The sequence below is a fragment of the Scyliorhinus torazame genome, chromosome 1 (assembly GCF_047496885.1).
Source record: "Scyliorhinus torazame isolate Kashiwa2021f chromosome 1, sScyTor2.1, whole genome shotgun sequence".
Classification (NCBI taxonomy): domain Eukaryota; kingdom Metazoa; phylum Chordata; class Chondrichthyes; order Carcharhiniformes; family Scyliorhinidae; genus Scyliorhinus; species Scyliorhinus torazame.
The window spans coordinates 211749989-211765642 of NC_092707.1; the positions used below are offsets into that span (position 1 = coordinate 211749989).

Sequence of the window (15654 nt, forward strand, 5' to 3'; positions counted from 1 at the left end):
TTTCTGTCTTTTGTCCTTGCCTTTGTTTCTCCTTCGTCTGACTCCTTGCCTAAGTTCCCATTCCCCTGCTATTTTAGTTTAAACCCTCCCCAACAACTCTAGCAAATGCTCCCCCTCGGACATCAGTCCCAGTCCTGCCCAGGTGTAATCCGACCAGTTTGTACCTCCCCCAGAAATGGCCCCAATGTCCCAGGAATCTGAAATTCTGCCCCTCACACCATCTATTCAACCACATATTCATCCCATATATCGTGCTACTTCTACTCTGACTAGCACATGGCACTGTTAGTAATTATTTTATTTTTTAAAAACATTTTATTGAGGTACTTTTGGTATAGTAACAACAACAAAATAAACAATATACATGAAACCATAAACATAGTGCAAAAGCCATTTACGTTTCGTACAGGTCCCACCCTTATTAACCCCCTACTGTAATCTAAAATACTCCCCCCCCAGGTCTGCTGACGATTAATTTTCCGCAAAGAAGTCAACGAACGGTTGCCAACTCCGAGTGAACCCGAACAGTGACCCTCTCAAGGCGAACTTGATTTTCTCCAAATAGAGAAAGCGAGCCATTCTGAGATCACTACCTTTGAGGTCCTACTTTTAAAACTTACTTCCTAACTCCCTATATTCTGCTTTTAGGACCGCTCTCCTTTTATTTAACCTATGTCTCTTTGAGCAAATGTGTACCATGACCACTGGCTGTTCACCCTCCCCCTCCAGAATGTTCTGTAGCTGCTTTGAGACATCCTTGACGCTGGCACCAGGGGGACAAAATACCATCCTAGAGTCTCATTTGCAGCCACGGAAACACCTATCTATTCCCCTTACTATTGAATCCCCCCTTGGAAGTGGAAGAAGAGCTGGCGGGGGAGGGGGGTTGAAGGCCGGATTATGGGAGGAGGCCCTGAGGTGAGTCAATGCATCCTCGTCGTGCGCCAGGCTCAGCCTGATACAATTCAAGGTGGGTCACAGGGCACACATGATGGTGGCCCGGATGAGCAGGTTCTTTGAGGGGGTGGAGGATAGGTGTGGGCACTGTGCGGGGGGGTCCTGCGAACCATGTCCATATATTTTGGGCATGTCTGAGGCTGAGGGATTTCTGGCAGGGATTTGCTGACGTCATGTCAGAAGTCCTACAAGTGAGGGTGGTCTTGAGTCCAGGGGTGGTGATCTTTGGTGTGACGGAAGACCTGGGAACCCAGGGGGTGAGAGAGGCCGTCGTCCTGGCCTTTGCCTCCCTGGTGGGCCAGAGGTGGATCTTACTGGGATGGAGGGACTCAGAACCCCCGAAGTCGGGGGTATGGGTTAGAGACATGGCGAGGTTTCTCAGACTTTTTAAAAAATTTAGAATATCCAATTCATTTTTTCCAATTAAGGGCAATTTAGTGTGGCCAATCCACCTAGCCTGCACGTTTTTTGGGTTGTAGGGGTGAAACCCACGCAAACACGTGGAGAATGTGCAAACTCCACACGGACAGTGATCCAGAGCCGGGATCGAACCTGGGACCTCGGCGCCGTGCTAACCACTTGCGCCACCGTGCTGCCCTGAGGTTTCTCAGACTTGAGAAAATTAAATTTGCCTTGAGGGATTCGTTGCACTCGGAGGTGGCAGCCATTCATCCGCTTCTTTTAGAAAAATTAAGCTGTAAGCAGGGGGGGGGGGGGGGGGGGGGGGCATGGGAGAGACGAGTGAGGGCAGGAGAACCTACAGAGGGGGTGCTGGAAAAGGTGGCACTGTTTGTGTAAGCCATGTTGGCTGAGGTGTGTTCTCGGGGGGTTTGTTGGTTATATTGCTGTGTTTTTGTTCTTGTTGAAATTTGACGTTTAAAATTGTTGAAACTATAAATGCCTCAATAAAATATTTATTAAAAAAAAACAATTGAACCCCCTTCAACTATTGCATCCCCACACTTTTTACTCCTCTCCTGTGCAGCAGAGCCAACCATGGTGCAACAAATTTTACTGTAGGGGAATGGCCACAGGAGATCCCTGCACTGCCTGCCTTATCCTCTTGCTCTGTCTGGTGTGGTCACCCATTCCCTTCCTGCCTCTGGGGTCTTAGCTGTGGTGTGACCATCTCTCTAAATGTGCTATCCACGATACACCTCTTGGATACTCCACAGTGTCCCCAGCAGCCGCTCCAGCTCTGAGACCTGAGCTTACAGCAGCTGGAGCTGGAGTCACTTCCTGCACACACACTGGCCACGGGCATTGAAAATCTTCCCGACTTCCCACATAGAGCAGGAGGACAATACCATGACTTTGAACTCTCCTGTCATGACTTTCCCCTTAAAATTAAACCTTTTGGAAAACAATTAAAATAATATGAATTACTCTCGATCCCTTCTTCCCTGCTCCTTGTTACTACAGAATATAGCCCTTACAAACTATAAACCACAAAGTATGAGCCTTACAAACTATAGGTGATAAAAGTACTAAATACTTACCCGACTGTACTCACCCAGTCAGCTGCTTCCACTTGCCCACGTCACTTTTGAATTCTGACGTCACCTGACAACCTCCAAACTCCAAGCTGGAACTCCGATTTCTCACTGTACTCTCACGTAGACTGGCAGATGTCTGCCCATCTTTGAGAACTGTCAATCTCTTCAACCCAGCCAGGCATAGCACTGCAGTGGCCAGAAGCGGTACTGCAGCACTCTGCCTCGGTCTAAATCCCAGAACCTTTGGTAGAAAGGTAACTCCCAGATATGGGATGGAAGGGGATGCACAGGAGAGTCGTTGGGTGTGTGTGTGTGTGTGTAGGGGGGGGGGGGGGGGGTGGTATCAATAGTGCTATTGGGGGCGAAAGGCTGTGGGAGGGCCAACTCTGAGGGGGGCCTTCAGAGTGAGGTGCCCCCCTCCCTTCACTTCTCGCCTGAGATGGGGAAAAATGTAAATGTCACTTTCCCACCCTCTCTGCAGCCGGTCCTGCCAACCTAATAATTGAGGCTGGACAGGATAAGGCCCTGGAGTGGTGATTAAATTGCCACTTAAGGGTCTTAATATATGAAAGGCCAGGATTCCCGTCTGAGGTTCTGCCTGCCCAAGCATGATATCGCATCTGGGTTTGGGTAGGTGGGTTCCTAGGGAAATTCATTCAGTTTTTACACTTGTCCCTCACCCCCACCCCCACCCCCCACCCCCCTCCACTTCAAAACCCACAGAAGCCTTAGAGGGAACTTAAATTCTGCCTACTGGCTTGGCAGAGACGATCAATAAAGTTCAAGTTATCTATTTTTAGGCCTGTTTAGTCCTTAACCAGCTGCAAGTTCTTGTACCTCGTCTATCTATTCTTCTCAATGATTCCCTCTGTTAAACATGTTTCTGTGTTTCAGTAAATTATAAAGATATATAATCAGAAAAGTTCACTAAACCCAACTTCCAATGAACTCAGGGGAGAATTGATTGAAATATCTATTTTAAGAACTCTTTTGGTAAAAATCAATAACAAAAGGCATTTTTAACATATTTTCAAAATTCATTTCCCGCCATTGAATCTGAACCCATAACAACTGGAGTGAGAGTTCCATTACCGACCAACTGCGAGTTAACCAGGCCACATAGCAACTCCTTACACAAAGACAGAACATAAATGGAAAGATTTCACTTTCACGGTTTATATGCAATCAAAAGACAATGATTATGTGCATGAATATGATGTCTATCATTGCTGCCTGGTGTGTGAGACTGGGGATGGACAGAAGTCTGACAGCACTCAAACAATGTAACTTGTGAGAAAGGCATGGGCATCTGCTGGTGCAAGGTCAACCACAAGGGGTGTGGCAAGTTGACAACATGCGTAATCTCCAAGCTGTCACATAGAAAACTCTGTAGATCCCCCATATTATGATCAGCTGCCTCTGAACGGAAAGATATAGGAACAGCTGCACAAGTGCCGGCAGTTACAATGTGGGTAAAGTTCACATGTACATCTGTTACTGACACCTTTCCACTCAATGGAAGATATTACAGTGTTGTTTAAATTGACAGTTTTATGAGCCCCTGAGAAGATTACGTTTGCTTGAAGTAGTTTTTGAATGACTGTTTGTTTCCTTTGACAGTATCATGAGCATTTCAAAGACCTCCCAAAGTCATTCTAGAGCTTATCAGTACTATCCATAGTGGATGCTGGTTGGGTGGGTAGGGGGGATGTGGAGGGCATGGGGGTATGGGATATATGGGCATGGGGTAAAGGGGCACCTCGGCACCCACCCAGCAGCCCTGACTTCACCCATCCACTACCCCACAATGAAAACAGTATGGGCAGGTATTGCCAGGCAGGAGTGGGTTCACAGTGCCAGGAAATCTCCCGACTCGCGAAATCTGCCTCAAAGGGAAAAATCAAACCCTTTGTCTTCAGTATGCTGCCTTGATGGTGCTTGCTGCTGACTGGAAAATCAGACTCTAGTGTTCCTGCCTTAGTGTCCAACAAGGCACTCACCAAAGCAGCATGTGAGAGTATACCCAGAGAGATGACACCCCTAATAGGTGGGCCAGCCCTTTGAGGAGACATTGAGGAAACTGGGTCTATATTCTCTGCCATTTAGAAGAATGAGAAGTGACCTCATTGAAGTGTACAAAATTCTTACAGGTCTCGACAAGGTAGACTCAGGAAGGATGCTACTCTGGCTGGGGGTTCTAGAACCAGAGGACATGGGCAGGTGGCACAGGGTTAGCACTGCTGTCTCATAGCACCAGGGACCCAGATTTGATTCCATCCTCAGGTGAGAGTCTGTGCATTTGCTCCGTATCTGCCTGGGTTTCCTCCGGGTGCTCCGGTTTCGTCCCACAGTCCAAAGATGTGCAGATTAGGTGAGTTGGCCATGCTAAATTGTCCCTTCGTGTCCATGGATGTGCAGATTTGGTTATGGGTTTACAGGGTTAGTGGGGAGTGGGCATGGGCAAAGTGCTCATTCGAAGGGTGGGTGCAGACTCAATGGGCCGAATGGCCTCCCTCTGCACTGGAGGGATTCTGTGACCCAGTCTCAGAATAAGGGTTAGTCCACTTGGGATTGAGATGAGGAGCAATTTCTTCACTCAGAGGGTGGTGAATCTTTGGAATTCTCTACCTCAGAGGACTATGGAGGCTCAATTATTTAGTATATCCAAGACAGGTATCGAAACATTTCTAGGTATTAAAGATAGCAAAGGTATGGTGCAGAAAAATAGCGCCGAGGTAAAAGATCAGCCATGGTTTTGTTGAATGGCAGAGTAGGTTTGAGGGGCTGAATAGTCTACCCCTGCTCCTATTTTCTGTGTTCCTAATGGATACCTGTAGCTGACTGAGCATGGTCTGCAATCTCTCAAAGACAAGGGAAAGTCCTTCTCCCCAACTCCTGCCTCAACAAACTGCTGGGAATTTGAAATTCCTGGATTCAAGAAATAACAATTTTTCCTCAATCCATTTCAAACTGTGGGAACCAGGCGCTGAGTAATTTCCAAGGACGCTTTATACATCCTCTGTATTCGGATTCCCTTCAACAAATGGTTCTTTCAGGTTAGCTCCTCACGCAATGCTCTCCGGTTACTGTGTCAATTCTGCCCAGTCTCAGTATGACAGAGAGAGCCATTTATCCAACCCCATTAAATCACTGTCAACCAGCCAGAACATGCAGGAGACGAGATACTGGTTACAAATAGTGCTGAAAAAAATGTGAGCGATCAGATAATTTGAGTTTAGCTTTTGGGTAACAGCAGGAGATTGTTGTGTGTTTCTCTTGATCTCTGTTTTCATTGAACGAAGCTCCCTGATCAGACAAGATCAGAAAGTTCGCCTGGAGATTTTTGAAACAAATTCTTAAAAAATAAGAATGAAAACAACTGCCTTTTTGTTAACAAGCTCACCGCCAACTCCCCCGACCACCCATGATCCCAATTAAAATGAAAATCAAACTACATTTTGGACCAAATTGGTCTATAAAGGGAATAAGACAGTTATTATTGAGGCACTGAGTGTGGAACAACAGGAATGCTGCACATTGCATATTGATTCTGGTCCACCAGTATAGGCTGACTCTTAATACTTACAGCCTTGCCTCTGGGTCCTGGAGGACCAGTTCCACCAGCCATTCCTCTGTCACCCTAGAGAGAAAGAGAAACAAAGTGAGAGTGATGCTGCAGTATTTGCAGCAGTAATAAGAGTAATCTCAGCAAAGATTAGTGGGAGTCCATTGTCAATTCCAAACCATAATTCAGGGCATTTGTTACCTTGCTGAGTGCTGGTGATATGATGTTAATTGAAATTGCTCCCATGCCCCTTCCAGTCTTTAACAGTGAAGGGGACTTGAACAGACTGAAGGTTTCTTGAAGGATTTTCATAAAGACAGGGCTGATGGATTGTACACTGATTATTGAGGCAGTAATGAGTGGGCGCCAGTTGTATAATAAGAAATGAATTAGGAGGTTCCCTGGAGTGTAGATAATTTCTGAGGGATTGTGTTTAATCCTAGTTACGCAGGTCATGAGACAACTTAGTGGGAGGTGGCTGGAGAATGCTTTATGCTTTCAAAGGGTTGTTGGAGCAAAGTTTACATCGAAAGGCAGATCACTACTAGAATCCAATGTTAGCACCTCTTCGGGGTTTCACTATATTCCAGTGTACACATATCCCACTGTGTGGTTTACACAGTGCAGTGAAGGGGCTGTGAATAGTTGTGCAGTGGCCATACCACTAGGAACATGTGCTTCATACAGTCAGTAAAACATTCAATAGTTAGCCTTGCAAAGAATCGCTCATCTTCCGGTTTATTCTGGAGTCTCCAGAAATGAACCATTGGTGCTCTTTCAGAGCATCGGTGCAGACTCGATGGGCGAATGGCCACCTTCTGCACTCTTAAAGATTCTCTGATTCTGTCAATCACCAAAGACTCAGCTGCAAAGCTGTGAAATTATTGGGAATTTAAAAATATATCAGAGATTGGGAACAAAAAAGCTGCTTGCTTGTTGGTCAACAACTGTTCAATCAGGTGATGATTTGCCTGGGAAGACAGGACATCACAGGGGTGGACCTCTTGCGTTACCAAAGCCAGGATTGTGATTAATCAGCATCACCCACTTCTCAACCCTACCCACCATACCCCTTAACTCCACCCACTCATGCACAATATCCCTCAACCTCACCCACAATTTAAAAAATTCTTTCATGGGATGTGGGCGTCGCTGGCTGGGCCAGAGTTCATTCCCCAACCCGAATTTTCTTAAACTGACTAGCTTGCTAGGCCATTGGAAAGGGGCAGGCAGCTATGAGTCAGCCACATCGTGAGCCTGGAATCACATGTAGGCCAGACCAGGTAAGGGCGGAATCTTTCCTTCCCTAAAAAGACTGTTAGGATCCCAGACAAGAATCCCAACAATTTACAATTTGTAAGACTGTGAGGGAAGACTACCGAACCACAGGAGTGGAAACAGTGACCAATATGTATCTTTTATGTTGAAAAGAACTTTAATTTAAACACAGAATCAATCACATTAGCAACATAGTAATAGCTTCCCATTAACAGTTAAAACAGTTCTTAAATAAAAGAGGAAAAAAACTTTAACTCTATCTACACCTGCCACCGTATATTCCAGTTAAGCAACCCTATACAGTTCAAATTCCCCTTATAAATAAAGTTAACAATCAGGGTTACTTCCTTGTCTGTGCTAGCTTTTGGAGAGATGCGTTCAAGAACAATCTGAAAATCCTTCTGCATTGTCAGACTCGAATCCTATGACAAACTGCTGCTCAACTTAAAATCTTATAGTAGACTTCAAAACTAGAGACAGACCTAGCTCCTCCCATTAATTACATTGCCTGCATCCCGAGCAAAAGGCATTCTCCAGAGACCTCCCACTAAGGTGTTCCATGACCTGCTTAGCTAGGATTAAACACAATCCCTCATAAATTATCCTACACCCAGGGAACCTCCTAAACATATACAATATTCCATTACCCATCTCTCTGTAAACAAGTAAATGGTTAAAATCAATGATTATCTCACCTTTGCGACTCCTTAATCACAGCTTTAGCTGACATACAGCCTGGATGTATTTGAACCCAGGGTTTTTAATAACATTACTACAACAAAATATAAAATTTTCCTACATTTCCGAATGGGATTTTATGACAATCCATGGTAGCTTCATGGTCAGCATTACTGAGACTAGCTTTAAATTCCAGATTTATTAATTGAATTTAAATTCCACCAGCGACTGTGGTGGGATTTGAACCCACGTCTGCAAACTATTTGCCTGAATCTCTGGATTACTAGTCCTATGACATTACCATTCAGCCACTGCCCTAAATCCTTCAGCCCCAGCTTCCCACCAAACCACTATATCTCTGAACCCCACCAAACCACCATACTCTTCAGCCCTAGCTATATATGATACCCTTCAACCCATTTCCCCATCCAGCTCTCAGCCTCACCCACCCACCCATTTCTGGGGCATTTAGAGCCACAGACTACAGTAGTTAGTTGTTGGGGTCCGATGTAGGGAAGGAGGTAGTGCACAAGGCTGACTTATTATGAGGTGACTCCCTGTCCAGACCTACCTCAGCAGTATCTAATGTTCGAAAGCCACCTTCGATTTTGTAAATCACTCACCTTCAGGCCCGTGGGGCCTGGTGGGCCGATCTCCCCCTCAGGTCCACGCTCACCCTGTCAACACAAAAACAGATAGTTAGTCCCCTTCTCTCTCTCTCTCACTCTCTCTCCCTTCCTTTAGGCATTTTACAGAATGTGAATGTTGGAGAAAAACAATAATCAATACGATCAGATAAATGGATTATTTTTCCTTACCATTTGACCTGGAGGGCCAGAGGGACCAGTCATTCCCCGGATGCCATTTTCACCCTGTTGTTTAAAAAAAACCATCTGCTCGTGAGCCAGGAGAAACTGTTGTTAACCAGAAACAGAGCACCACAGAGCACTTATTGTCACAAGTAGGCTTCAATGAAGTTACTGTGAAAAGCCCCGAGTCGCCACATTCCGGCGCCTGTTCGGGGAGGCCGGTACAGAAATTGAACCCACGCTGCTGGCATTGTTCTGCATTACAAACCAGCTGGTTAGCCCACTGTGCTAAACCAGCTGCAGTTATAAGACACATTTACCACAGCAAATTGTCCCAAGAGCCCTCACAGGAACATTGCCAAACAAAATTTGACACTGAGTCACATAAGGAAATTTTTTAGAACAAAATGACCATGAACTTGATAAAAGAGAAAGTTTTTGAATATTATCTTAAATGGGATGCAAATGTTTAAGGAGAACATTCCAGAGCTTTGGCCCTCGGCAGTTGAAGACATAGTCAATAATGTTGGGGATGAAGGAAATACAATAAGCACCTACTTGCAATGGGGATGCTTTACAACTTTCCTGATCTTTGTACTACCAAATGACAATTTAATCTGTGATCATTTGCGCAGGATTTACACACTTACTGGCAAAGATTCTGTCTGAGAGAAATCAGGAAACCGCCAGTGTGGATCATCCAATTAGCAATTCTGGATGAAGAATGTTGCAAATGCTTCAGCTTTGTCTTTCTCCCCCATTATTGAGGATGGGGATATTTGTGGAGCCCCCTCCTCCAGTGAGTTGTTGAATTGTCCACCACCATTGACGGCTGGATGTGGCAGGACTACAGAGTTTAGATCTGATCTGATCCGTTGGTTGTGGGATTGCTTAGTTCTGTCTCTCACTTGCTGCTTATGCTGTTTGGCACACAAGTAGTCCTGTGTTGTAGCTTCACCAGGTTGGTGCCTCATTTTCAAGATGCCTGGTGTTGCTCCTGGCATGCTCTCCTGCACTCTTCATTGAACCAGGGTTGATCCCCTAGCCTAATAGAGTGAGGATACCATGGCATTACAGATTGTGCTTAAATACAATTCTGCTACTGATGGCTGTAAAGTACCTCATGGATGTGTGGTATCTGTTCGAAAGCTATCCCATTTAGCACAGTGGCAGTGCCACACAATATGGTGGACAGTATCTTCAGCATCAAGGTGAGGGTTTCTTTTTAGAAGGACTATGTGGTGGTCATTTCTATCAATACGGTCATGGTAGATATATCTCCGGCAGACAGACTGATGAGGACGATATTAAGTAGATTTTTCCCTCTTGTTGGTTCCTTCACTATCAGCCTCCAACCCAGTCTTAGCAGTTTGACCTTTAGGAGTCAGCCAGTTTGGTTGGCAATGCTGCTACCAAGCCACTCTTAGTCATTGAAGTCACCCTCCCTTGCCACTTTCAGTGCTTCCTCCAATGGGTGTTCAACGTGGAAGGGTACTGATTCATCAGCTGAGGGAGAAAGATGGTAGTCAGTGGGAGGTTGCTTTGCTTTGCCCATGTTTGACCGGATGCCATGAGACGTCATGAGGTCCAGAGTCATTGTTGAGGAATCCTAGGGCAACTTGCTCTGGACTGTGTACCCCTGTGTCACCACCTCTGTGTTGTCGGTGATATAGGACATACCCAGGGACGGTGCTGACCAGCATCGGGACATGGTCCATAAGATACAATTCCATGAGGATGACGATGGCAGTCTATTGTTTGGCTAGTTTGAGATAACTCTCCCAATTTTGGTACTGGACCCCAGATCTTAGTGAGAAGGACTTTGTAGGGATGACAGGACTGGGTATGTCGGTGATTTTGGGTGCCTCGGTCAATGCCAGGTGGTTTTATTTCTTTTCCACATTTCTGTGTTTTTGGCTTGCTAGACCATTTCAGAGGGAGTTACAAGTCGTTAAGACACATTGCTGTGTGGTTTGGAGTTCTATTTAGGCCAGACCAGGTAAGGATGGCATCAGTGAATCTGTTTTTCTGACAATTGATGTTGGTTTCATGGTCCCCTTTACTGAGGCTAGTTTTCGATTCCAGACTTACTAATTAGTTGAATTTAAATTCCATCAGTGACAGTAGTGGATTTGAACCCAGCGCATCAGCCTGGGGCCTCTGTGACATTAACACTGCACCACCATCTCCCCCCAGAGGCTATGCAGAGTCTGTCCCGCTGTGTGCTGTAGGGGGAGTGTTTATTAACATTCTGAAAAACACCTTTTGCATATATTTAGTCTGCTGATCTTTTTTACCATTAACATGAGTTGGAATGGATATCAACCTGAAGAAGAAAATTCTGAAGGGATATGAGGAAAGAGCAAGGGAGTTGCTCCAATTGCACAGCTCATTCATTGAGGCAGCAGAGGTGCAGAGAACCATGGCCATCTGCTGCATTGTGTGATTCTAGGATTTGGTGAGCATCAATCGCTACATTCCCAGACCCTCCTGACTCAGCTACTGGTACTACTCCCCCACCACCATAAATTCTCAGGACATGGCACATGGGGTAAGTGAGAGTGGGGTCTGGGTGCATAACCATGAGGGAAGTGTATTGAAATGTAGAGGCAGTGTCCAGTTTGCTGGTTTCTGGGTTTAACCCCAAATCTGAAAATTGTCTCACACAGATATTAGTCTGGTTAACTCAGAAGAACAAGCAAATTCTAGTTCAGTGAAGTCACTTTGCACACAGCTCTCTGACCTTCGTAATCCTCAGAGTGGAAATTGATGATTCTTTGGAGCTCTAAAAAACTACTGATAAAACTAAATCGCTTCTAGTATCCGTTTAAATTCTTCTGGAGTTCTCTACCCATAGGCAGGTCAGAAACACAGCACAGTGAACTCCACCAAGGGTAGGGCAAGGAGGTAGGTCCCAAATCCACCAATGCAGGAATGGGGATTGAATCCTGTGCTGTTGGCACCAATCTGAGCCACACTGGCCAGCCAGAATCAACCAACACCTACAAGAGGTCTGGGTTGCTGAGCCAAAATACACTTTCCAATGCATGTTGTAGCCTGGAGCTGTGACAGTGATGGTCAAGTCTCCAATTTCTATCCATCACACGGCTGATACTCTCCCATACTTACCTTCCATTGGCATGTGTTCAAACGATTTAGAGGCAGATAATCAACATATTTGGCCATATTATGAACTTCATTTCATTGGTCAAGGACTGGAAATTCTACGCAAGCCGCTGGCTCAGTGGCAGAGGTACTCATTACATCACATGATATAATTGACTTCAATACATTCGCAAAATAAAACAAACAATGTAAAAGGCAAGCTTTAATCCAAATTAGAGAAGGATTTTCTAAGATACGTTTAACTGAATGTTTTGAAGAATCATATATTACCTTAGAGCCTGCTGCTCCCTTCTGACCTGGTTGTCCCGCTAAACCCTGTCAAAACAAAGCCAACCTGTTAGTTTCTGTCTAAATGAAATGATCATTGTAAGCCTCCAAACCATCACTTACATTTTAAAATTCAGTTCACTATTCCATTCCTCTTCAGAAGGGCTGACTCACTGAGGGGCAGTTCTTGAAGGTGCTGACTCTCACTGGGGTACAGTTCCTGAGGGTGCTGACTCTTACTGAGGGGCAGTTCCCAAGGTGCTGACTCTCACTGAGGTAGTTTCTGAAGGTGCTGACTCTCACTGGGGTACAGTTCCTGAGGTGCTGACTCTCACTGAGGGGCAGTTCCTGAAGGTGCTGACTCTCACTGGGGTACAGTTCCTGAAGGTGCTGACTCTCACTGAGGGGCAGTTCCTGAAGGTGCTGACTCTCACTGAGGGGCAGTTCCTGAAGGTGCTGGCTCTCACTGGGGTACAGTTCCTGAAGGTGCTCTCACTGGGGTACAGTTCCTGAAGGTGCTGACTCTCACTGTGGGACAGTTCCTGAAAGAGCGGACTCTCACTGGGGTACTGTTCCTGAAGGTGCTGACTCTCACTGAGGGGCAGTTCCTGAAGGTGCTGACTCTCACTGAGGGGCAGTTCCTGAAGGTGCTGGCTCTCACTGGGGTACAGTTCCTGAAGGTGCTCTCACTGGGGTACAGTTCCTGAAGGTGCTGACTCTCACTGTGGGACAGTTCCTGAAAGTGCGGACTCTCACTGGGGTACAGCTCCTGAAGGTGCTGACTCTCACTGGGGTACAGTTCCTGAAAGTGCGGACTTTCACTGGGGTACAGCTCCTGAAGGTGCTGATTCTCACAAGGGTACGGTTCCTGAAGGTGCTGACTCACTCTGGGGTACAGTTCCTGAAAGTGCTGATTCTCACAGGGGTACAGTTCCTGAAGGTGCCGAATCTCACTGGGGTACAGTCCCTGAAGGTGCTGACTCTCACTGGGGTACAGTTCCTGAAGGTGCTGACTCTCTCTGGAGTACAGTTCCTGAAGGTGCTGACTCTCACTGGGGTACAGTTCCTGAAGGAGCTGACTCTCACTGAGGGGCAGTTCCTGAAGGTGCTGACTCACTCTGGGGTACAGTTCCTGAAAGTGCTGATTCTCACAGGGGTACAGTTCCTGAAGGTGCCAAATCTCACTGGGGTACAGTTCCTGAAGGTGCTGACTCTCACTGGGGTACAGTTCCTGAAGGTGCGGATTCTCATTGGGGTACAGTTCCTGAAGGTGCTGACTCTCACTGGGGTACAGTTCCTGAAGGTGCTGACTCTCACTGAGGGGCAGTTCCTGAAGGTGCTGACTCTCACTGGGTACAGTTCCTGAAGTTGCTGACTCTCACTTGGGTACAGTTCCTGAAGGTGCGGACTCTCACTGGGGTACAGTTCCTGAAGGTGCGGGCTCTCACTGGGGTACAGTTCCTGAAGGTGCTGAATCTCTCTGGGGTAGAGATCCTGGGGGTTCTAACACTCAATGGGGGACACTAGCTGAAGGTGCTGACTCTCACTAGGGAACAGTTGCTCAAGGTGCTGACTCTCACTCGGGAACAGTTGCTCAAGGTGCTGACTCTCACTGTGGTAGATTTTTTGTATGTCTTGACTCTCATTGGGGTACAGATCAAGAAGTTGGTGACTCTCACTTGTGTACAGTTCCTGATGTTGCTCTGGGGGACAGTTCTGAAGGTGCTGACTCTCACTGGAGAACATTTACCTAACATGCTGCCTCTGACTGGGAGCAATACTTGAAGGATTTGACATTCAATGGGCGACAATTCCTAAAGGTGCTGACTCTCACTTTGGGACAATTCCAGAAGGTGCTGGCTCTTACTGGAGGACAGTTTCTGAAGGTGCTGACACTCACTGTGGGTAGTTCCTGAAGGCGCTAACTCTCAATGGGGTACAGTTCCTGATGGTTTTGACTCTGACTGGGGGATCAGCTCTGAATCTGCAGACTCTCGCTGGAGATCAATTCTTGGAGGTTCTTACACTCACCGGGGGAGAATTGCTGAAGGAGCTAACTCTCAGTTGTGACACTTCTGAAGCTCCTGACACTCACTGCAGTACAGGTCCTGAAGGTGGTTACTCTTATTGGTTTACCGATCCTGAACGCGCTGACTCTCCCTGGCGTAAAACACCCAATGCTGCCGACACACACTGTAGAACAATTACTGAACTGGTTGATCCTCACTGGCGGATGGTTCCGCAAGGTGCTGATTATATCTGGGGGACAGCTGCTGATGGTGCTATCTCACCCTGGGGGACAGTTCCTGAAGGATCTAACACTCAATGGGGAACACGTCCTGATGGTGCTGACTCTCACTGGGAGAAAGTTCCTGAATCTTCTGACTCTCACTGGGGAAGTTTTTTAAGGTGCTGACTCTCACTAAGGTCAGTTCCTAAAGGTGCTGACCCTTACTAAGGGCAGTTCCTGACGCTGCTGACTCTCACTGGGGAACAATTATTGAAGGTGCTCACTCTCACTAGGGGACAGTTCCTGATGGTGCTGACTCTCACTGGGGTACAGTTCCTGAAGGTGCTGACTCTCACTGAGGGGCAGTTCCGGAAGGTGCTGACTCTCACAGGGGGACAATTCCTAAAGGTGCTGAATATCACTGGAGTACAGTTCCTGAAGGTGCTGACTCTCACTGGGGTACAGTTCCTGAAGGAGCAGAATCTCACTGGGGTACAGTTCCTGAAGGTGCTGACTCTCACTGGGGTACAGTTCCTGAAGGTGCTGACTCTCACTGGGATACAGTTTTGTAAGGTGCTGACTCTCACTAAGGGCAGTTCCTAAAGGTGCTGACTCTCACTGGGGTACAGTTCCTGAAGGTGCTGACTCTCACTGGGGTACAGTTCCTGAGGGTGCTGACTCTCACTAGGGGACAGTTCCTGAATATGCTGAATCTCACTGGGGGACAGTTCCTGAATGTGCTGGCTCTCACTGGGGACAATTCTTAAAAGTACTGACTCTCTCTCCCTCACAGAATTCTTTCCTTTAATGTTTATTTGCAAACTTGTTTTTTTTGTCACTGTTTTGTCACTTTTACTGATATTACCTTCTCAATGATTTTTTAAAACCAAATTCAAATGATCACATAGCCTTATTGAGATTTGATCTTCCATATCAAACCAGTAACCCAATCTGCATAGCACCATATCCATTTACCTACATATGTCAGTAGATATCTATTGATATATTATAAACCATACATGTTGCACACAGATTTTTTACGCAAAAACATGAATATACACCCACATCCTTTGAGCCATCATCACAGGACAGTAACTCAGGGCAGACACTTTCAGAGCTTTTCTCTAATCCCTCGCCCAGAAATATTGAAACCGCTTTCCACAACACCCAGGGGTATTTTAGCTACGATTAGTTTACTGAAGAGCAGCAGACACGGATGGGAATGAGCCTGTAACCATTTGTGTTTTG

The 15654-nt window shown here is 46.3% G+C and overlaps 1 protein-coding gene across 2 annotated transcripts in view; it reads right to left on the reverse strand.

Moving 5' to 3' along the window:
- col9a2 (procollagen, type IX, alpha 2) overlaps nt 1–15654 on the reverse strand; it is a 255307-nt gene that overhangs the window by 66174 nt on the left and 173479 nt on the right. For both annotated transcript variants that reach the window (XM_072502259.1, XM_072502256.1), the window contains 4 exons: nt 12180–12224; nt 8793–8846; nt 8598–8651; nt 6040–6093 (listed from right to left, as the gene is read on the reverse strand). In XM_072502259.1, coding sequence (XP_072358360.1) covers nt 6040–6093; nt 8598–8651; nt 8793–8846; nt 12180–12224 — 207 coding nt within the window. The remainder of the gene's footprint in view (nt 1–6039; nt 6094–8597; nt 8652–8792; nt 8847–12179; nt 12225–15654) is intronic.